Below are 24,368 nucleotides of genomic sequence, written 5' to 3'. Positions count from 1 at the left end.
CACACCTCCGGGCTCTGGTACACGTTGCGGACGTACACTTTTTTTTTTTTTTTTTCTCATTTTTTTCTTCTTTTTTTTTTAAAAAAACAAAAACAAAAACAAACTTTTTTTAAACAAAGCGAAACTTGTCTCCTGGGATTTTTTACAAGCGCCCGTAGTTTGCGATGGTTTCCTGCTTCTCCCACTTCAAGACAACACTTGCTTTCCTGGTACCGTAGCATGGGGATCTGAACCGAATCGAGATTTTAAGCATTACACGAGTCCTCAAGCCCGTCCACCTGTTAAAGCGAGCAGTTCTGTTTCTTTTTTTTCCCCCCACATTGCTTGTCGGATGTGATGGAACTCATGTTTGCCGAGTGGGAGGACGGGGAGAGGTTTTCCTTTGAAGACTCTGATCACTTTGAAGAGGACTCTCTTTGTTCCTTCATCTCTGAGGCAGAGAGCCTTTGCCAGAACTGGAGAGGATGGAGGAAGCAATCAGCTGGACCCAATTCGCCCACTGTCAAAATGAAAGGTGAGATCACACAGTTCCCTCGGGCTGTTCTCTGGACGTGTGGGAGTTGTGGGGTGAGGGGGCGTTGCTGGGTTAGGAGATCTGCAGAAGTACCAGCAGTGCAAAGAGAAGTCAAATGCGGGCTAGTTGTGAGGATAACTTTTGAACAAAGACTGAAACTGAGAATTTACTGGGGTTCTTAAGAAAAAGTAGTCTGTTGGGTGAGCTTTCATCTGCCTGATCTCTGTATTATTGTAGTTCTGCTTTTCTGAGGTGATTTTCTGGCTTGCTCTCGGAAATCCAAAAACAACCTTCTGTAAACAAACCACAAACTTATTTGGAAATAATTATACATAGGTTGGTTCCCAGCCGCACTGATTGCACTACACAAAGGTTTCACAGAGGTCTTTATAATTGCTGTAAAACTACTTGTGTACAGGCATCTTTGTATAGAGCAATCTATTTTTCTTATTATTTTCTTCATTTTTCTCTTTTCTATTAAAATAACAAACTTTCTTTTGTAGTAGTAAAGCAAGAGGGCCTTATGTTTGTGACAAAGGAATGAGCAAACTGCAGTGTCTGCTTCAAAATGGTTGTTTTATTTCTTTTCCTTCGATAAGTCTTTTCTTTTTAATAGCAGACAAAAGTAGACAGCATTAGAAATTAAAAAATCTTTATGGTATAGCTACTAAATCTTTGCTTGATTTTTTTTTAATTGAAATGTAATTTGTCTTTTATCGTGATGCATCATGACCCTAGAATTCAGGTGGCGTTTACACTAAGAAGAGCCAGATGTACAGTTAACAGAAGATACACGAGCCCTTTCTGCTCTTCCTTTTATCTCCTTTCTTTTTTTCAGTCCAGAGTCAGTACTTTTCCTGTTACTGCTGACCTTCGTGACCATCAGCTGCCTTGTTAATATCTCCCTATCTGAACTGCAAAGCTTCATTCTCTTCTGAATGCTGGCCTTCTATGAACAGAGAGTGCAATTTATAATGAATTGTGCTGAAATCCGGCAGTGCTATACTATGGACAAACGTTCACTTGTCACTGGATTAGGACCAGAAAGTACACTTTGCATTAACCATAGGCTTTCCAGAGTAGCTTACGTTCTGAATTTTTTAATAACGATTAGAACTGTTCCTAGTCCTAGATATGAAACTTTCTGCATCTGTCAACTCATCCGTAGTAGAGTTCAGGGCGGGATGGAAACTTTAATAAAAAAAGAAGGAGAGAGAGAAATGCTGAATGCACACCCAAGGTGGATAGTGCTCTGTATCCTGCTCCTGCTGGTGGGATGCATTGGTTTTCATATGGAACATCCTGAGTGTGTAAAGAAGGTGAGCAGTGTTGGAATTGTTTGTTTTCTTAAAGGTGTAAATCCTGAGATGCAGAAGTAAGGGATGGGCACAGTAAACTTCACGTTGCTTTAAGTCTTGTTGAAATTATTAACTTGTTTGAAAAGAGCTGAAGTTTTGACAACATGCTGCTGTGGAATATCTGTAGTTTAACAGTGGTGTATGAAACTGGTTTGTATGAGATCAGCAGGTCAGAATGATACTTGGAAAGGTGGTGGAGCTTTTAGTTGTCTGCTCTTCGGTACTTCAGTGTATGATTTTGTGTTTTTCTGGGTCCTGGCCTAGTTCCTTTAGCTCTCTTGATCGAATTAAAAGCAAGCAGCAATTGCTCTCGCTACTGTCATCCAGTTGTTGCATTAAAATGAAAAATTGCTTCAACAGATTATACATAATTGCAATCTTTGGTCTCTTTCCTCACATGGGAAGCTAAGCAGCTAACATCATTGTTGTGATAATTGTCATTATTTACACCATATGGAGATGTTGCTGTTCCGAGTTCTGCAGACCTGTGTAGGCAAAGGTTGCAGTTTTTGTATTTGGTTCATACTTTTTAGGTTTTATCTGTGGGGAGACTTAATTCCTTTGTGCTAAAGTTTTGCTTTAACAAGAGAGACATCCTGAAGGGATGCTGTTGCCTGCTATTGAGGCGTTTGCTGGTGGTCCCAGGCTCTGGTCAGGGTTATTGTGAGAGGTGTGTGAACATGGATTGCTACGTAAATAATTATTTATCCACTCTATGGGTTCACGTATGGTATTACTAACATGAAACGCTTGCAGGTACTTTACTATACACAGCGTGTTACCAGTGAGTCTGTTCTGACTTGGAATCTTTCATCATCGGGGATCTGCTTGGATTCCAGAAAGCCTGTACAAATTTAACTATTTTTAACACCTCTTTTTGATTTTTTTTTTTTTTTTCCAGTCAGAAAAATAGTTTCTGTCAAGAACTTGCTGGATCCTGGGGTTGTCAGTTGTAGTGAGTCTTCTAAAATGTGATAATTCTAAGTACAGCTTGTGTGTTTTCTGTTTCCACAGTTTACCATTTTGCAGTGGCCTGTGATGTAGCTGCCTATGCAAACATGAAATGAGGTTAGACACAGAGAGCTTCAATTTTAAAAGCTACAGGAAAAGAAGAGGAACTATAATCTGTTAGCTTTTTCCTCCAGTTTGGAACTCAGCCTGTGTTTTGATTTGGAATCAGTCAGACAAGTTATGTAATAGAGACGATTTCTAGCTTTTTCAATTGTTTCGAGTTTGTCCTTGTGAGATTCCAATTCTTCTTTAATTAGTTCAAAGAGAATCCCCTTGAGACTGAGGGAAGAGACTGCTGGCTAAGGATTCTTCTTCTTAAACAAACTAACAAACCACCATCCCCACCACTTGCAGCTTTTTTACTTTTTGCAACATTTTACTTTGTGCTTGGGTGTTTTCTGTATTATGGTTATGCTTACTGCAAATTTAACAGTAAGTCTTGTTGCAAATAGAGACAGTGTTCACTGCTGAGCTATTATTTGTTAGTCACTCTGTCAATGTGCTAGAAAAAAATAATGAAAGGTCTTATAATGAAAATAATGAAAAATGTCTAATTTTTTCTAATATGATCCTTGGAACTGAATTCTTTGTAAAATCAAGTATCTTGAGTAGTTGCATCAGAAAAAACAGGACTGTAGCTGGTTGTTTTTCCTCAACTTGATTTTTACTGGCTTATGATAAATTCCTCATATGTTACTTTCTATAGAGGAGTTTTTTTAAAAAATGTAGGATTGATAATAAAAAGGATGAATGCATTGTGTCCAATTAATGTGCTTGGATTTTGAGACCCCTCACAATTTCCATGGATTCACCTGTACTGAAAGTCCAGACAAAATTTCAGCAAAGCATGTCAGCTCTGGGAAAACCAAGAGTCATTTAGAACTTACTAAATAATTTTGTACCTGTTTTAGAAATGGCTTCTTCTCACACTAGGCTTCCTTGATTGCTTGTTTTTCCCCATCTTTATTCATTTTGAGTGAGATAATCCTAGTAATATATTTGACTAAATACATCATTGATGAGAAGCTTGCAGTTGTACTACCTGAATAAAGTAACAGGAGGACTGAATTCACCCCTGAAGTTCGTGTGAACAAACGTTTTGAAGAACTTCAATGTTTGAAGACGTTTTGAAGTCTTTGCAGTGTTTTCAGAACCGCCTACTTCCCCAAGTTGGTTTATGGCTCTAACTCACTTTCTTCCATATCAAGCTACACTTCAGCAATTTATCACCTTTCTACCAATGAATTTGCCATTTCCCCAGTTTTCTAGACAGTCTTTTGTTCCCTGGAAACCATTCTGAGAGGCAGTATGGTTGTCTGATTTCCCTTCTCACTTTTAAAAATAGCTGCATTTTTTTCATTGGCAATTAAAATCAGCCTGGTGTACCTGCAGAGGTTTTGCCATCAGTTATGATTACATAAGTATTTTTGCAACAGAGGTCTTAGAGTGTGCGTTGAAGTACGCTCCAAACCTACTACGCCTTTGTTTCTTCTTGAAAGCGTCTAAGCTTTTTCCCACCCTTAGTCCTTTACAGTTTCTGAAGCATCAGTGTTTACCAAACACTTAAGAAGTTGCTGTAAATACTGTAGGATTGCTAAATAATGTGCTCACAATACTTTCTGCTCAGTCTGCATTTATTCATTCACACTGGCTTATACTGGAAGTGTAATAATGAGTTGCATTGAAACTGTAATCAATAGTGATTATAGTGCTAAAGCTTGGTCTTTCTTTCTTTCCTGTAACTGTTGCATACCATATGGCAAAAAACCCTTAAACTACACTACGAACTGATGCAGGCAGTAATCTCCTACAAAATATTCTTGTTATCCGGCCCCAGAAAATTTGTATACTTCCAAACTGTTAGGAATGCCCACAGTGTTAAGTACTGGGTATGGTGCCTCAAAAATACAAGTCATAGTGAGGGAAAGGTTGGCAGAGAATAGGCAGAGCCTGAGGTAAGGGTGTGATCAGTTTAGAGAGACAACCTGATCAAAGCTGGAACAGTGTCTGCACTGGAAAAATGGCAGTGACTGATTTTCATTCATTTATAAGAGTAAAGAATAAATAGCTTAGAGAGCAACACTCCTTTCTCAGAATTGCTAATAACAACTTAATAAATTAAAATTAACCCTTGCTCAGAGAGCAATTCAAAGTCAAAAACAAAACAGAAGACTAAACCCAACAACAAAACAAGAACAAACCCACACTTTCAAATTTATACTGTGCTCTTCAGACTCTTGTTCTTGTTGAGAAGGGTGTTGGTGTCATCCAAAGTATCCACTCAGAGCCTGAGGAAGCTGGAAATGAACACTCCATGGTTTGCTGCAGTTTTGTTGCTGCCTGTTGCTGAGTATTATAGCTACAATTGATTTTTTCCTACTTCATTTGTGCCTCTGGTATTGAGAGGGAGCTTATGTAATCAGCTTGTACTTCTGGGAGATACAGATGTAATGCATCTTATTTGTGTGTGTTTTTTAATGTACTATAACATGACAAATATGTTTTAGCTCAAATATCTGTTATAATATGTCCAAGCTCGCTGGTAACATTAAAAAACCCCAAACAATAACCATTAAGCAAGAGTATTGTATAGCTGCCTAATGAGTTCCTTCAGAGGAATTAAAAATCGGAATGTTAGTGAGGAGATATTGCAAATGCTTATGAAATGAGTGGAGATCAGCCGTCCAAAGAGGAAAGGTAACATGAAAGTGAAGGCTTAGAAAATAGGTTTCTCTATATTTTCTCACCCTAGTAAGTGGATTTCACCTGTTTTTGTACTCCATCCCATTATGCATGGTGATTGGTAGTGGTGACTCACTGTATAGCAGCAGCAAAAGTTCAAGTTGAGTGTTGTGGAAAGGTTGTCCAAGGTCCAAACATGATGTCAACTAATTAGAGCTGAAAGTACTGAAGAAACTCTGGAGCCTGCCATTTATCAAGACTGATTGGCATAAATAAATGCACCGCTTCGGAGCAGGGATGCAGATTTCAGAAGCTGTCTAGAAGTTTCTACTAAACAAAAAGATTGTTTCATAAAGCAGTGATACCTCTGTGTTTTGGGAAGATGACAAGCTGAATGACTCTCATACATTTGCCACTTTTACATTTTTCCGAGCCTTTTTCAGATAACTGCAAGTGTGTACCCTTCTCTTCAGGAATGGAACTGGGGAATCCACATATCAGGAAAAGATGTGCCTTTACTACTGCAATTTTAAATGGCCGAATTTAAATGGTGTAACTCTGTTGCTGTCTTCGGACCTCTTCCTTTAAACAAGCTTCTCCTCATGAGAAGTCTTGCACATTCTTCCATATTATAATGTCTCATCTTTGTACGGGGAGACCTTCCTGATCCCCATGGGTTTTACTTTTTGTGTTTATTTTCTTGCTCCTTTCACCCTGTGTTGCTGAATGACCAGAGATCACAGGTCCTCTCTTTGAATTTCAGGTGGACTGATGCTATAGGGGTTCTTCTCTGTGACATGCTCACTTCCAGGGAAGCAATGACAAGGATTCAGCTTTGATTCTAGACTCTGGATCATGCTCTCTTCCTTTGTTTATTATCCATGTCTTTGTATCCAACATCCTTCCCACCATTTTTTTTTCTTTGACCTGTTCTTTATTGCTAGGGGGCAAGTTTTATCATTATTATTATTTTTTACCTGTAGGTAACTAGCTCTTTCCTGAGGTAAAAAACAAAGTGAAGACAAAAACACCTCAAGCTACACTTCATGCTTGAAGTATGTGGTTATCTGAACAAATTAATTTGGCAATGAAATGCAAATGTCTTTTATTGATTATTTTACCCAGGATAATGCATGTTAAAACAGCATTTTCTTTTAATGCTTATACATGTGTCTCTTGCATAAGTCACTTTGAATGCTGACAGCAAAAGTTGTTTTCTTCATTAAATTAATGTATTTGAATATTTGTATGATCCGGTGCTGCGAGCAGGAAGAGCAAGTGCGAGACTAACTTTGTGTGCCTTACAGCCACTGCAGAAAGCCTTGTGCTTTGAGCCGTGCTCCCTCTGCGTATCTGGGGTGACCCGTCAGAGAAGCTGTGGGGAATGAAACTGAAGATGTTGGTGCTGCTTCTGCAGTGTTGCTGATTATATCAGGAGCAAAAGAGACCAGATTTTTCTTTATCCCCTGATAATTCTTAAAAAGTACAGGAGAAGATGTAATTCCTGTCCTAATGTAAACCTTGGGAGATTTAAAATTAGAGCTTGGCTACTCACAAGATGCATTTTCATTTGTAGGCAGATGACACAATTTCAGAACCTGCATTTTCTGGGTTTGCTTTTGAAGAGTTAACATCCTACAGTGGGGGTGAATCCTTGCGACTCTTCACTTGACCATTGGAGATCTTTTTGGAAGTTGCTGAGTTCAGAAAGTGATGGGAGCTTTCAGAAGCCAGGCAGGCTTGTTCACTATGCAGAAGTGGCCTGGTAGCTTCATAAATTGCATTCAGCTATCGTCAGCTTCATACACCTCTTACTTTGTAGTGGTGTTGCTTAATATAGAGGCATGATCTTTATGTTTGAAGAGGCACCAGTTAAATGCAGTTTAATATGCAAGTTTACAAGTCTGGAATTGCAATTCTGTTTGAGGAGCAGCGATAAAGTCATAATATAACCTGTTTATGGAAAAATAGCACCTTTTGTGCAGTATACATTTCTTGTGTCTTTGGTGAGAAAAGAAGAAGTGAGAAAAGAAGTGAACTTGTGTAGTAACTATGGTAAAGTTCATTTTTAAGTAAATGTAAAATCAGTAGTTACAGCCATGAAAGTTTGGTAGAGGATTAGAAATGGTTTGAGTACCTAAATGGATATTCATTTTCAGAGAAACTGAGAAAGCAGCTTTTTTTACAGCCTACTTTATGAAACCTTGCTTGGTTTTGATGCCCAGTTTTTTAAAGAGTTAAGTTAGTCTACAAGCTCCCAGGTGGAACAAAGGTGTCCTTACATGTTTTAAACTTGCACAGAATTAAAGGGAAGTGTGTACATATTACTGTAACTTGGTTTAGTGAGTGGGAGAGAGGTTTCTTGTCCATAGCAAGTTCTTGATAGTCAGTGGTTGTGGAGTGATACAACTTATATGGCATACAGCTTGTATGCCAGTTATAAAACTGGGAACAGAAACCATCTCCTTTTAATTGTCTGGTGTACTAGTTATTAGGACTTTGTTCCAGGGGAAGAAAGGAATGTACAGCTTCAAAAGATGTTTTACATACTTTAATGAAGTTTTGGAGTAAATGTTTGTCTGTTTAAAATATCTATAATTAATTTTGATATGCTTGCTGTTTTCATATCTTAAGTAAAAAGTCAAAGCAAATTTACTCTTTAGCTCTTAAAGTGTAGACATCTCTAAGATTTTTTCTTTACCAACAGCTTTTTTTTTGTCATCTATCCAACTGTAAGACTAAAGAGCAGTTGTAAGGGTAATTTAAAATAGAGTCATGGCTAAATGTTACTTTTCAACTTTATTTTAATGCACTTTATTTGTATTAAGCTCTTTCCTCCCTCCTTCTCTTTTGTGCCCCCCTTCCAGACATTCCAAAAGTAAAATTGAAAGCACACATATATATATCAACTCTTTAAAACATTAGGATTTTTTTAAGATTAAAGAACAGTGATGCATAATATACAAAATATTTAGAATGTCAGTTTTAATTTAAAAAATACCATATCACACTTTTCTCAGTTTCTTGCTCTGATCCTGTAGTCTGGGGCCAGAAGCATAGGGTTACCAACCAGAAGATTCTCATACTCCTTTGAATTTGTGTGCTTTTTGGTTTCTTCATCTGTGGAATGGCAGTAACATTCTGGCAAGTCTGTGGATTGTGCCACTTACTACTTTTCCATCATTTTTATCAGAAAACACTGAAACCGATATCTTTGACCACATTTTTTTGATGGTGCTTTAAAAGTTAAGGGCATGGCTTATGAAAAGTCTGTCGTTTCTAGTATGTTTAATTCATTTATATTTGCTTAAATACAGCGGGAAACAATGTCTTCTAAAAGAATGAAACAAAGGAACACTCAGGCTATACTTGTTACCTAAAATCTTCTGGAATTGCATATTTTGAGAAAAATAACGCTGTGAAAAGTATCTGTTTTTAATGAAATAGTATTGCTATTCTGAATTATTAGTGTTTCTAGATTGCTCCAACAAAACATAAAAAGGAGAAAATATAAGTATTGAACAGTATAAACTAAGTCAAACATGTTTAAGATGCATTATATTCAATGGGCAAATCTTTGTACTGATTTTTCTGTATTTAAATAAAAGTCTATTGTTAAATTGGCAGCACTGAAAAAAATTGGAAATTGAGACATTCTCTTTTCACAGAAGAGGGAAACCTGAAGAGGTTGCAGGAATAGTGTCTTTAAAGAAATTCGTAACATCCTCATTTGGCTGCTGCAGGCAGCAGACCCAAGTGTTATTTTCTGATGCCTCAATGACTTATGCCTTTCTTTGGTCCACTAGGTTTAGTTTGTGGCTGTGGGACAAGTAGTGGAGCTTTCAAGCTCCTTTTTTTTTGTATGAAATTGGCATGTACAAGAAATGGAAAAAATAAGATAGAGGGAGGATGAAAAAATATGTCTTCAGAAGCAATCCTGTTTGTTCATGGGAGAGAAGCTGGATGCTGTAATGCAGAAGGGGGAATAGATTCAACAAAATGGAAAAGAAGGTCAGAGACACCCTCCCAAAAAGAGGAGAAAGGTCCACATTTTTTTACAAAAATGTAAATAGTGTGCTAAAAGAAGTATCACACAGAATTCGTCTGCAAGCAATGAGAATATTTACAGGAGGCCATCCAGCCATATTTTTCACTCATGAGTGAGATCTAATGAGTTAAGACATTTACTGAGGTGGGCTGGTGAGCACCTGCGCCACCAATTCTGGCTTCCTCATCATTTAAAGAGAGGAAAAATTGTGAGTAGGTGATGATCATTCTTTGCTACCCAGAAGTACTGGTAAACAGGATTAATGCACTGGTGGAGCTCTGAAAATGAAAACTTAGGTATTTTAAAATCTGGTTAGTATGGGACTTTGTTTTACTTTTTCTTTCCCAGATAAACTAGTGCAAAAAGTTAATTGATGCTTTTTTGTTCATTAGGCTAAAGTTCATTAAAGATCCAGCTTTAAGCATGTCTCCCCAGACAGAATTCAAGAATGGAAAAAGTGAGGTGGCCTTAAAGTGAATGTAGCCAAGTTACCATCAGGACTCTCTTTTAGATAGATTCATTAAAACAGTGCCTATGTGTAGCCAAACCGTTATTACTGGCATCTTGCCAATGTATGCGACAGATTCTTCCTTGAAATACAAAAAAAATTTGCTGAAGCTGTGAACATTGAATATTGTATGACCTTACGGAATCTGTGTGTCTTGCTTCTTGTGTTTGAAGGGCTTCAGCTTTTACAGATCTCAGTGTATGTTCAAATTTGTCTGACTTCATGTATTAACAAAATGTTATTCTTCAAACTTGCCCCCCTTTTTTTTTTTTTCTTTGTAATATCCCTGTACTGGAATTCTTGATAAATTTACATCTGGCCCATCCTCTGGAGAGTGTACAAACATGAATTCTTGTTAATCTGTGTTAGAAGCTAATTGAAGAGCTTGATGATGGCTTGAATGCCTTAGTTCCATGCTTTTAGGAAGCACTGATGGCTGATGTAAAAATTATTGTTAAGTATTTGACATTTAAGCTCCATTGTAGTCCTGCTGGTAAGTAAAGATGTAATTAATAGCTCTAAAAATGAAATGACTTCTTATGAGAATCTAATACTTTGGTGAAGTCTGTAGGGCATCATTTAATAATTCTCTTGAGCTGTTTACAGTTTCTGCTGCATATTACTTGTAATTACATTTGCTATCTCATATTTAGGTCAGTAGATGCTGAGACGGGAGAAAAAGGGAAAAGCAGCTGTAAATGCATTTGCCGGAGCTAGCTGGATGGGCCAGGTGTGACAATATTTGCAACTTACACCTGCATATAACTTTCATGCATAGTTTGAAGAGGCGGTGATCTGACACAGCTAAGTTAGTTGTATTTGACTCTGAATGCCTTTGGAAGTTTTAATTGACTAATGGATTGCTTTTAAAGCAGTCATGTGTGGGGTCAGCTAAGCTGCTTAACCTTCTCAAGGACAGGGAGTTAGTGTTCCCTTGCTGGTTACGAGCAGCAAATGCTTCAAGACTTCTGTAGACATTTTCAGAAGATGGTTGACTTTGCTTCAGTCCTGTGATGTTGGAAATGTCTTGGAAGGTATTGCCCATCTGACTAAGCAAATTAATGCAGTGGATTTTATTTAATCAGTGCCTCACAGCTTTCTTGTGTTGCATTTGTCATTATTTTTGTGCACTGAAAGTGATAGATGTACTTGTAATTAGTTCCTTCTCTGAGAACATTGTGTAGCTGCTGGCTTGTTCCATGTATTCCTCGAGACTCAGCTTTGTGTCGAGGTGGCTTCTCCGCCCTGTTGTTCCCTCTCCAGGGGAGGGGAGGGAAGTGGAAGAGAAGTCATTTCTTGTTAGAGGAGGAACTTTTTCCAACTGCAGGATACCAAGGAATGATCAGGCAGATGCCTTACTGCTAGTGAGAGGAAATGGAAATGTAATTGCTGCGGGATGGAGAGCTTGAGGAAGGCTGGGGACTGCTGCCTTTGGGAGCGTGTGTCCTGCAGCAGCACTTGGGGCTGGTCGCAGGCTGCTGTGCTGCACCTTTCAGCTGCAGAGGGAGACTCTAGAGTTGAGGGACATCACTGAGTGGGCTTTGTAACCTCCCATAAAGCCCTAGACCTGAGGTTAGATTTGGGGGAGATTTTAACAAAACCAAAGGAAGTAAAAATAGGAGTCAGGTGAGATTTTTTTCTGAAACATTTAGTTATCTAACTTCTTTTGACTCTTGTTTGTGGAAACAGTTTTTTAAATCTGTAATGGTTTTGCATTGGTGATACTAAAGGGTGGTATCTTCTTTTAGGTTCTGACAGATGTTTAATTAATTTTTTTCACCCTAGAGGTGAATAAAATTGGCCTGATCTCATTCTGATAATGCTCAGTAATGCAGCACTTCAGTGTTGGCCAGTGCATTTATTTGGAGGCCAAGCGATACCGCTCTGGGATTTAGGCCTAGGAGAAAGCTGGTTAGAGATTAATTTTGCATGTAATACTTAAGGACGAATACTAATGGTAGAGAGCAGCACATTAAATGCTGTATATTGCATGGTGTGACATCCTTACAGCATTAGAAAACCTACCAATACTTCTTGATATAGATGCTCAGCTGGGATGCAGTCTGGGTTTTTGATTTGTGTTTGTATTCCACTGTCTGCGTTCAGAATAATATCTGGTCCCTGGTGGTCTTTGTAACTTGCTTGTTTGTTGTCAGCCACCATGGTTAATTTCAAATTCTGAGATTATAAAATACTTTGTGCGGGGCAGAAGTGGAAATAAGTGGTGGCACCGAGCCTTCCTTTGAGGAAACAGAAGCTGTTTGATCTCTGTGCTCTGAATGCACAATGCAGGTTATGCAGTGTGCTTCTGCATGGAGTGTGAGGGGTAACAGCGCCGGGAAAATGACTTAGCCTGCAGCTGATCTGCTTCATCAGCTGTGGAGTTATTCTGAATGTGAGCTGCCCAATTTGTTGTGAAACCTTGGCCAGCACTGGCATGAATACAGTGTTTTGTAGCACTGTCTGTCTTTCTTTACAAAAATCTGCTGTTCATTTAGGTTTTCTAACAGCTGTCAGTTGCTTGCCCAGGCTGCTCTTTTTTGAAATGATTTTTTTTTTTTTTTTTCTTCTTCTTCTTTTTTTTTAAAGGAGGGAAACATAAGGGTGATGGGTGATTGGATTAAGAACTTTCTTGTCTGCATTTCCAGAGGAGGTTGTCAAGTTGTGAATGCTGCATTGCCTGCCTAATGCTGGTATTACAGTTTTTGGACCTCAATCATGTTAGAGTGGGTGAGTGTTTAGAAAAGAGCTTGCTGACATTTTGTTCTTGAGATTCAGAGCTTATGGAGAGACAAATAGATCTCATCTCGCATAAGGCATCAGCATAACATCAGATACTCCCATTTCGTCAGCGCAGCTCTGTGCACAAGATTTTCACAGTCATTGCACAGGTGAAGCAATAGAATTAAATGGAAAATACAGCTTTCTGTTGTGATCTGGTTTTGACTTGCGTTTGGAGAGATTCTGACATATGCTGAGAGCAGATGCTTTCTGTAGGTACTTTGTATGTGTTTGCAACAAAATCTTATGTGAACTGTGAGGCAGAACTTAAGTGACTAGAATCTTAGGAGTTTGAGTTTAGTGATAGAGGAAAGAAAGTTCAAGTATTCCTGTCTGGGAGATTAGAAATCATGGATTTTGCTTTCACCTTTATCTCCCTCCTTCTCTCTATCAAACATCTTTTTGGTTATTAAATATAACGTGTAGCTTTCCACCTTTGCCTCATCCAGCGGCTCTGATGCTTGAATCAAGTGTTCTTTCTAGAGATCTTGTTTCCAATATATGAAGAGTGTGTAACTATGATGCTTTAAGGACAAGAGGACAAGTTAATAAGGAAGGAAAGTAAATCTCTTCTTCAGCCAGCTGACCTTTGAAGTGCAGAAAAAGTTTTCATATGTGTGGCTATTCTTAAGCCTAGAAAGTGCAAGAGGGCCTTTGAGGGTTATCTACTTGGCAATTAAAGGTTACTTGGACATACCGAAACTCTTTAGTCATGGTCACCAGTGATGAAGAGAGGAATAACAGAACAGAAGTGATTATTTTTCTTATTAACATGTCATGGTGCCCTGAAGAGAGGATTCCCTCAGATATTTTGTCTCTGAAAGTATTCTTCCTGACATAGGAGACTACAGATGAAGTTGGGAGGGGTAGAAGTGAACAGTTGCTCCATGGTGTATTGAGAAGCTTGCCTTCATCTTCATGCACATTGTAGCTTCTTGTCATGAGGAGCTGTTTCTAATGAGGTGGCTGATGCCCCAGGCCTGTCAGTGTTCAAAAGGCATGTGGATAATGCCCTCAATAAAATGCTTTAACTTTTGGTTAGCCTTGAAGTGGTCAGGCAGTTGGACTTAATGATCTTTTTATGTCCCTTCCAACTGAATTATTTTGTTTTGTTCAGTTCTGAGTAGGTATTGCATTCATCTGTGGTTGCTTCTTTTCAGCATTGTTTTAGCATTAAAAGCAGGGGTGCTGGTAACTAGAGCATCTCAGAAGAATGCTTTTCTGAAGGTAAGTCACAACCATTTTATACAGCAGTGTATGGTGGCTGTTGGTTGTGTAGGGAGAAATGAAGAATTCTACAAGGGAAGCTGAGACATTTCTGTGGGATTTTAGATACACTCCTACTGATTTAGGCATGTAGTAGGTTCAGACTCTTGGGCCTTACACAAACACAGTGCATCTTCTAAGGCTTAGTTCTCATATCAGGTATTGGATAGGATTATAAAGACCAGCTTTTTTTTGTGCATCGTGAAATCTTGTGGAAGTGTTAGGAGAAGTTGACCTAATACTTCAGCGCTTTACAATTTCAAAGATGTAACTTTAAAAACAATAACCTCAAGATAAAATGCTTTATAACTCACTTTAATATTGAAGCAGCCACCAGTAGGAGTTGAATATGAGTAGGAGGTGAATATGTAGGACTCCATATATGAGAAGGAGTTGAGCATGTAGGATCCCTACTCAGTTAGGTTCTTGGCTTCCTTAACAAAAATTGTTTTGGGTTGCAGTCTCTATGCTTGATCTTAGGACAGTGGTGATGTTACTTCTCTGACAGCAAAGTTAAGTCAGCTGTTTTATTTACTTATTTTTAGCTCTGTATCCATGCAGAGTGAGTATAAAAAATTACTGTGAAATAAGTTTATCAGAAATGTTTTTTGTTTGTTTGTTTGTTTGTTTTTAATTTAAATAATTCAGATGATCAGAAGGAGACCTGCAGGACTTAACAGGTTTAAACTTACTGACACTTGAAAACAAAACAAAATGCTTATCCACCACAAATCCAGAGTGTAATTTAGTATTGTATTTTGTAAATCTATTAGGACTTAATGTGCAAAACAAACATACAAAAGTATTAATTTTTGGTGTTTGGTTGTACTTTAAGATCTGCACTAAAGAAAAAATACTTTCTTGCTTCCTAATCATGGAGACAGGAGTCATGGTGTCAGGATATGTCTATACATTTAGCCAAATTATATACTTACTTGATTTTGAAATGAGGTGTGAATACAGAACCAAAAAGGTAGTTTGAGCAATCAAGTATTTTTGATATTTGTAGCATATTTGCTACTTATATGAGCTGTTTGTGACACAGTGTTAAGCAATTTTCGACTTTGTGCTATGGCTTTTGTTGCAGATAACAGAGACTTTAAGGATGAATTGGACACCCTCGTGTGATAAAATTAGCCTCTGCATTGGATAAAATAATAAATAGCTATTCTTAAAATGTTATTGTGGTTGCAATGGAATTAGTATAGTAATAGTTGCTGCAGTTTGTCAGTTAAATGTGAAACTGAGGTTTCCAGTTGTTGACCATAATCTGCCCATCTGGGATTTATTTGTGTTTTTAAAAGCTTTTGGCTATGAATCTCTTGATTGTTATGTACTATAACCTAATGAAAAAGTTCTGTTCCTCGTTCCACTTCTCAAATATTTAGTACATTAAAATGTCATTCTGTGGCTTCAGTCTGATGTAGGCTCACCCAAATTCTCCTTTTTGCTTTCAACATGGTGTTATATATCTCTGCATTTGCTACCCTACCACATTATTCTCAGTGTAATTTCACTGCTGAAAAATGGTTATGAAAACCAGACAGAGCTGTATAACTCTACATGGGGGAAATAAGAAGTATAAGAAAGTCTTGTGAACACTGATCCCAATAAGGTTTTAAAATTTTAGCTGCACTTGCTAGCCTGTTCTGAGTATGTGGACATTTTAACAAGTACAAAAACATTTTCGAAAGGAAACAAAACAAAAGGAGCCCTCAAATCAGAATGGTCCTTTCAGTCATCTTTTCTGAGCAAGTGATTAACAATCAGCAGCAGTGTTTGTAGCATACTTTCTCCATCACTTAATACCTATTTTTTTTCATCTAACCTTCTTGTTCTCTCTCAGCATCTGAACAACTTGCATAGATGAATTACACTGAAGAGTTTCTTCCAGAGTCTGCTGCTCTCTGTTATTGCAGCTGCCTTGTTAATGCTGAGGTGTTTCGCAGAAGAATTGGTTTGAAGTAGTATCTGAGAAACAAATTGCTGAAACTATTTTGACTTGGTAGAAAAGCTGTTCTAGTGTAAAGGAGTTACTTATTTTCTGAAGATTGACACTGCTTGTCTGCTTTAGGAGCCAGGAACAGGCATCTTCACATTTGTTTCTTAATCTGTAAATAAAAGAACCCCCTACTTTTTAGCAATACTGTGGTTTGCTTGATTTTGACAAGGAACAGCATTGCCTTTTCCCCTTGGCATAAGATAGCATGGAATTGTTAATCTGAAACAGAGGAATGCCAGCTGAAGACAGCTGGGAGTCAATATTTGAGTATTACGCTGAATCTTCAGCTTCTCAGGTTGCGTCATGCTGTAGGTAGTCAAGCTAGACCTGGATTAGGGTGGGGAGGTGTGTGTGGGGAACTTCTTGTGTCCATTCAGTTGTCCAGGTCTGACACTGCAGGGTCTTGTTTCAGTATTGGGGTCTGAATTGCCCCATCTGTGGATTGGCTATATAGCACAGCTTCATCACCCCTCGGCTTACCAGTTTGTGTTTCTCCTCTGCTATTTGAAGCAAGAAGTTACACTCTTTGTGCTTGTTCAGTCTTTGGCATGTCTACTGAGCTGCCATGAGAACACCAATTTGCTCCAATTGTGCTGGAGCAATCTGTGGTGTGTGTGTATCCACTATGAACTGCCCAGAGACCAGCTGTCTGGTTCCAAAAGGTCATTCAGTGCAGAGTGTGGTGATCTTTGGAGGGAAATATCTATCTAATTGTAAGAACCATCACAAAAGCCTAAAAGAGGGCATCTTGAGTGAGACTTTTCTTTTTTATCTAATGTGCTTTATTAGATAGTACATTCTAAGCACGGGTCTAGCTAATCTTTCTTTTCCTACGTATTATAGCTTTGTAGCTACTCCAGCAGTTTGCCTGTGAGTCTTTACAATGGAATTTTCTCAAGCGGTTCAATTTAGTTTAAACTCTTTTATCTTAAATCCTTTCTCCCCCAGCTTTGGCACATTTTGGCATAGGTTTTTAAAGGTGAATAATGCTATTGTTTAAAGTGCTTGTTTTGTTATCTCTCTCTCTTCTGTATGTTTAAAACTGTTAGTTATTTTGGTTGCATCGTGTTGTAAGTATTTAGCTTCTTTTTTGGAGTTTGGTGGTTTTGGTTGAATATTTCATATTTCATGAAGTCTTGCTGGCAAAGAGTAGAGTGGCTGCAATACCTCTTTAACTCTGATGGAGAACTCTTTCTTTATGTTTTTGAAAACGTAGCTGCTACATTTGTGACTGCATCATGAAGCTTCCATTTAACTGTGCTTACGTAATTTACTCCAAAGATCATTATCCCAAGACTATTCCAGGATGCTCTTAATATTCCACCATTTGTATGTATGCTGTACTACTGTATTGTGGATGTGCTGTATATTTTAACAGTGTGACCTGAAGTTTGGGAAATTGTACAGGACAGGTATTGGCTTCCTGTCATACAAGTCTGTGCTTAAAAGCCACAGACCAGCAAGCTGACAGAAACGTACCCTTACTGCTTCCCTGGGCTGCAAGTACATAGTTCAGCACTTCTGAAGATCTTCCCTTTCTGATGACTTTACAGGGCTGGGATCTGCCTGGGCACAATGCTAATGTGACAGAAAAGTGAGTGGTGGTGGTGTGTTTGTGACTCACTGAGATTGTTCTGCTCATAACTGAATGCCTCTTCTTTGGAAAGAGAACTAAAGTAACTGGGCCTTGTGGAAGGAGCGTTGAATGAGAAATGCTTTTGGAGGAAGAGAATATATCCTATTTTCAGGCATTTGCAGTGTACCATGTGTTTTATCCTCAGGTCAGAGGTGAATTTTGATTATTTCTTTAAAAAAAACATCCTGCTTTTTGTAGGATGTTGATTATGCAGCAAAATCAAAGAATAATAAGGAAAGAAGTGTAAGTAATGGCCTAAATGGTCTAATCTTCATTCAAAATGAAGAGTAAATTTTTAATTTCAAAGGTCACGTTTCATTCTGCAGTGTTCACCGTGGGAAACTGTGCATTCAAAGCATTGACCTTAGAGTATTACAGAGTTCAAGACAAAGGCAGAGTTTTCTGATGTTTGTTGCAAAGCTGGAGACAGAAAGGAATATATTGAGTTCACATGTACTTCTTAAAGATATCAACACCAAGAATAAATTTTTAGAAAGGAGAAAACCAAGATTAAAATAAAACAACAGCAAAATTTTGGAAAGAAATGTACAGAAAACAGTAAGAAGCCAAATATTTTTGAAGAGGTTTGATTTAGGTATATTATAGTTAAATGCAAGGCTTGCTCTGCTGGCCTGTATTTGAGAGCTCTCAGCACTTTCTTTGGTTTCATGGGGTATAAGAGAGAGACTATGTCACTGCCTTAAGTAAGGGGCACTTTACTGATACGTATTTCTGCTTGATTTATTTTAGTTAAATGCCTAAGTGGCATTCCACAGTGGCATATTTATCTTTCTACATGGCAAATCCTGTAAGAAAGAATGTAATATTTACCATTTAAAAAAAATGAGGTTTGTAAAACAAGTTTTATAATGGGCCCGCAGACACCTCCTTCACCGGTCAAGATGCATTCTGCTTTTTTTTTCTGTTGGTTTTTCTGTTCTTCTCATTTTCTCTTTTGATAACAGAAGTGCCTCACTTCGTTTTCCCCATCTCCTTGTTCTATCTATAGTTGGATTACTTTGTTCCAGTGTGTTACATTATGGACTGAGGCCAATGGTAGAGGTGAGAGGAAATGTGAGATGTGGGGTAGAGGTAGCTATAAAATCAAAGCTTGTAGACTGATCTGTCAAAAGATAAGGCAGCCCAACATGTCTTACGATGTAGTTTACTTGTTCTGCTAAGAAATGCCACCCCATTTTCTTTTAGGTATATGTAAAAAGTCAATGAGTTGTCTTTGCACCTGTCTTATGTCATACTGCGAGACTTGTTCACTTACATTTGTATTTATTCACTTGTATGTATAGTTTATTTTTAGGGTCATGTGTCAACTGAAAGTAACCCAATGGAAATAATGTAATTAGATAACAAAACATTCAGTGCTTGGCCAAGTTGGATTTGTTTCAGTTCCATTTGATAACTCCTCTGTATTCTCTTTGGCCCTATTTTACTGATTATTCAAGCACTTTCTTCTCTTTCTCTTTGTCTGTCATGCAAATGCTATTATTGTACTGAAGAAAACATAGCTTTGTTGGAACATGATCTGTTTTTATGAAAACGTGTTGGCTGCAATTCCTACAGCCTACCCATACTAGGCAAGGTTAAGCAACGTAGCACATGTATGTCAGTAAGCCCTGCTGGCACAGAATCTGCTTCCACTCGTGAAAATGCATGTGTGTGAATAGCTTTTATTAGCTCTTTTGGGGCTGGGTTTGGTTTGGTTTGGTTTGTTGTGTGTTTTGTTGTTGGTTTTGTTTTGTTGCTGCTGTTACTGTCCCTGCAAGAATAATTATAGCTATTATAAACCTGTGATAAAAATCAAACCTGTAATTCACATGAAACAGTAGCAAAAAGTGTGGGATGGTTCCCATGCAAGCTGTGTGTTTCACGTGACAATAGATGGATGGGATGTGATTTATTCAGAATGGTTTAGATGTGTTTGGTCCTGCCTCTCAGATAGGATGTACAGATTAGATGATCTCTCAAGTTCTCTTCTAGACCTTTGCTTTGGGTTTTGCTAGTCGTTTAATGTGTAGGTCAGAATTGATGAGGGTTGCTTATGTTTCCAAGACTTGAAGAGTTTCCTTTGTTCTGCTCGGGCAATCATGTCTGCTTCCCAAGGAAGCAGAGGTCCTTGCTATTGTGCTTCACAGTTTAAAATAGTCTTCTCTCTCAGATAGATTTATCGTTCAAGTTTGTCAATGTTGTATTGCACCTTTGATTTCATTACTGTATCATTTTTTACATGATACAGTAATGAAATCAAAGGTGCTGATTTCATTTTTCTCCTTTTCTTTGTTAGCAGACTTTAATTTTTGTTCTTGCCCAAAATGTATTTATGTAGTACTTGAGAGTACCTTTTGTCTGTTTTATTGGTAATACCTTTTGATACAAGCAAGTGTGAATCCACCAGTAGTAGATTTGTGATTTTATCTAGAGATAAACTTTTGGAAAATCTTTTGTTTATGACTGAAAATAAACTATTCAGAGTCTAATTTAAGCACTTAGCTGGGGCTGTCCAGCTGACTTCACAGGAGGCCTAATCATGTGCTAGGTGTCTCTCTCACCTTGGCTACACGGGGGACTCCCCCCTTGAAACTTAGGGCAGTTTAACTTTGTAATTTTAGTATTCACATTGTGTGCCAGCTTAGCTACTGTGCATTTGCCCATCATTAAAGTATCATTGAAAAATTATTTTCTACTTTTCAGTTATCTTCTACCCTTTGTTTTCCATGGCTCTTTTCCTTATAGAAATTTAACCATTTTAGACAGATTCATGGCCTTACAGGTAAGACTATTGTTTTTTAGATTATTTTTTCCCAACAGGTGTTACTGCTTTCATCTGTTTCTGAAGAGGTCTAAGTTGCGTGCTCTGAATGTCTGAATGCACATTGAAGCAATAGTTATGATGGTTAATTGACCGCTGTCTTCTGCAGATTACTACTAACACAGTACAGCTGACAAATCTGAGGTCAATGCAAAGTAAAATGGTTACCTTAGTCTCAGGCTGACTTGCACTGGAGCAGATGAGGAGGTCTCTTGTTGTCTGGTCCATTGACTCTTCTGTGAAAAATCATGATCTTGACCTCCCAAAGCACAATGTTTAATTATTTGGTCATATGCAAGGCCATCCTTAGAAGAAAATGGGCTTGCTTAGATTTTTTTTTTTTTTTTTTTTCTCCCCACTGTTGGTTTCCATGACAGCATCTGAATTTCTCTTCCTGATTAAGTTTCTAAAAGATTAGTACTTAAGTGTGTTTGGCATCTGGTTTAGTCTACAATGTCTCATCTATTTTGGTCTTACTATTTTTGACTGAGTCTACCCAACATAGCACTCTAAAATATTTTATTTCAAATCTATTCTCTGCCATGTTTATAAATGGTTATACTCCAGCGTTATGATTTGTTCCAAAATGCTTCAATAGTCTGTATTTCCACACACCACTCTTAAGTCGTTATTGTATTTCCTACACTCCGTCTTCTTTTCCCACTTGTCCTTTTCACTTAATGTAGCACAAGTGTTTGACAAGGAAGAGAAAAGCTCTAAAAGTCATGTGCTACTTGTGCCGGGATGTCTGGTACCACCCCCAGTATCTTTCTTACAGAGTAAATTCAACAGACTCCTCAAATAGGGGCGACTTCCATACAGTTGCGGTGGATTTTTTTTTTTCCTCAAAGTGGTTGTCATCCGTGATCAATTTAAGACTACAATGGCAAGGGGTTTTTCAGCCATATGACTTTGTGAGCTGACACGACGCTGCTGAAGTGACTCATCCTCTTCAATAAAACTGCAATTTCTTCTCATAATATGAAATCTTGGCAAAAGAAGTAATACAGGGGACGCTGGCTAGAGTGTTTCCTGGGAAGTTATTTCCTCTGAAGGAGACTTTTGCTAATATATCATGTGATTGTGAGAGGGAGGCAGGGATCTGTGGGGAAAAGTGGCAGCTGGAAATAGGGTCCTGCTGGTATCAGGACTGTTTATCCAGCCTACTCCCTGCTGGTGTCTGAAAAGCACTTGAGAAAAGATGAGGGTTGGAAGTACACCATGTAGTACATAAATTGCTCTAATGATTGTTATTCACTCTTGACTTCCTTTTTTGGGGTGAGGTACCCTGTGGGCAGGGAATGGACATAGCCTGCAGCAGCAAGAAACTACTCGTGATGAGGTTGAGTACTACTGCCTTATTTACAGAAAGGTCCTGAAAATTGTTAGATCAGGGGCTAAGAAGTTGTCTGATTCATCAGAAAGCATGAGTTTCTTATGTGTAGTAGCAATTTCTCTTTCCCACTTGGAATACAGATGTTTTTTCAGGAGAGGTAATTTCAGTAATGGTTGTCAAACTATTTTTCTTGAGCTAGTTTAGATTGAAAGAGAACAGCCATGCTGTGTAATGAGGTGAGTGGAGGGTAATTGCAGTGATCATAGCTGTGCTCCTAGTACTACTATGCCTCTGCTAGCACTACTGAGACCTAGTAACTGATTGTATGCATGTCCTAGTCCATTGCAACTATAAAGAAAAGTATTTTTAAGAGTAAGGCATACTGATAGAATAATAAGCAGAATGCTTTTGCTTTGCTGTTTTTCTGTCAACCCAGTCTAACTTTAGCGTTTCTAATCTGACCTTCACAACCCACAGCAAATAGCTGTAAAAAGGAATACCATCCACTTGAAGTCATGAAGCTCTTTGAAAAAATGCACAGGCATTTCACCTGATACTGAACTATTTTTTTTTTTTTCAATTGTTATACCTTTGTGGATAGAGGTCATGTAGGTGTTACCTCTTTTTTAGTAGTATATAATGAAAGACTTGGATAAAGTGCCTCTGTACAAAAAGTGTGGTTAAACCCACAAAAACTACCTCTCCTTTAATTGCTTAGAGTTATTTCAAATATTAATATGCCTCAGTTTGCACCTTCAGTTGTATCTACTACTACTGCAATAACAGCAATGATATTTAAGGTGATTGTGTTGTACTACATAAAAATAGTAGTTATTTTACTGACCTGCGTTGGCTGTCAGAAGTGGAAATGAGATGACTTTTCCACCAGATCTTCTTTATCATCACATTGCTGTAAAGAAAAGGGTAATCCACTTTACCATTGCTGTTCATTTGACATTCTGCTGCTCTCACATTTGTGGATGGGATTACAGAAAAAAAAACAAAAACAGAGGCACTATAGAAAAAAACAGAGGCTCCATATATAATGTAGAATAAAAATCACAGGCAATGGAGAAATAATGCTTTGAAGGTAAAAGACTGACTCTATCCATGAGAAGGGAATGCTTCCTAATGAATCTAATTTCACTGTAATAAAAAAATCATAAAAGTGGATTTTTGAAAACTGTATGTTCTTTCCATGTTTATGTAATCCTACTGTTTGACAGGTCTGTTCAGTACTGGGGGAGATGCTGGCTGTTTTGCTGTGTGCATGCATTTTCAAAGCCCTCTCCCTTCCTCTCTGGTTCGGAGCTGCTCTCACTGGAGGGCATCTCTGAGCAGTGGGCGAGAAAGCATTGCTGACATCAGGGCTGCAGTTCCCTGGATATGTTGCTTGGAGGCCAGTGGAGAAGGGAAGCTGAGGGACAGATCGGTTTACATTCTGTCTTCTAGGGGTGGGTAAGAAGCTGTTTAGGGAGGTGAAGAGACATAACACTGATTACCTGAAACTCAATTAATTAGGCTTTTGGCACCAGGGTTGGGAAGCCAGGGAACCAAGGCTGCTGTAGGACAGGAGGTGATCTCAGTAAAGCAGTGAGGTCCTTGCAGGTAGTGCAATAACCGCTGACAGCAATTCAAGCAGCACGAGGAACAAAAAAGAGGAGCTGTAATCCTTGTCTCAGTCTCAGAGCTATGATGTTATTGGCATAAGCAAAACTTAGTGGGAAGAGTCCTGTGACTTGTTTGTTAAGATGCATGGTTACAGGCTTTTCAGAAGGGACAGGCAGGGCAGGTGAGGCAGGGGTTGGCACTACCTGTAATGGAGGGGCTTGCAGCTGGCAATGGCATGGTTGAAAGCCTGTGGGAAAGGATTAAGGGACAAGCAAATAAAGTGGATATTGTTGTGGGATTCTTCTGTAGGCCACCCAGCCAGGATGATGACACCAATAAATTAATCATAAAGGGACTAAGAGATGAGATACCTCTAAATTTAGCACCCTTGTTCTTATGGATGATTTCAACTGGCCAGATGTGAATATCACACAGATATGATAAAAACAGGTCCAGCAGATTCCTAAAACACCTTGGTGATAGCTTCTTGGTACAGGTACTAAGGTAGCCGACTAGGAAAGGGGCCCTCCTACATCTGTTGCTTGTTAACAGAGAGGGTCTGGTGGGTGAAGTGGCGATTGGCGGCCATCTTGTCTACAGTCAACATGCGGTAGTTGAGTTTAAAATCTTTGGTGATAGGAGGCAGAGCCCTGAGCTGGAGGACCATGACTATAGGAACAGTAAACTCACAGGCAACACTAAACATGTGGGGAATTTGCTGCTTTAGGTGGATGCACGTAAGTCTATGGGGCCCGATGGGACTCATCCCAGCTTATTCAGAGAGCTGGCTG

At 38.5% G+C, this 24,368-nt stretch overlaps 1 protein-coding gene across 3 annotated transcripts in view; it reads left to right on the top strand.

Moving 5' to 3' along the window:
* The first annotated feature begins 245 nt into the window (after window positions 1-245).
* ZSWIM8 (zinc finger SWIM-type containing 8) overlaps window positions 246-24,368 on the top strand; it is a 67,530-nt gene continuing 43,407 nt past the window's right edge. The window contains exon 1 of one of the 3 annotated variants that reach the window (XM_035329732.1): window positions 246-514. In XM_035329732.1, coding sequence (XP_035185623.1) covers window positions 337-514 — 178 coding nt within the window. In that variant the 5' untranslated portion in view covers window positions 246-336. The remainder of the gene's footprint in view (window positions 515-24,368) is intronic. The other 2 variants (XM_035329731.1, XM_035329730.1) reach the window with 2 other exon arrangements.

The sequence above is a fragment of the Oxyura jamaicensis genome, chromosome 6, assembly GCF_011077185.1.
Source record: "Oxyura jamaicensis isolate SHBP4307 breed ruddy duck chromosome 6, BPBGC_Ojam_1.0, whole genome shotgun sequence".
NCBI classification, from domain to species: domain Eukaryota; kingdom Metazoa; phylum Chordata; class Aves; order Anseriformes; family Anatidae; genus Oxyura; species Oxyura jamaicensis.
This window is presented reverse-complemented; position numbering and strand designations above follow the sequence as displayed.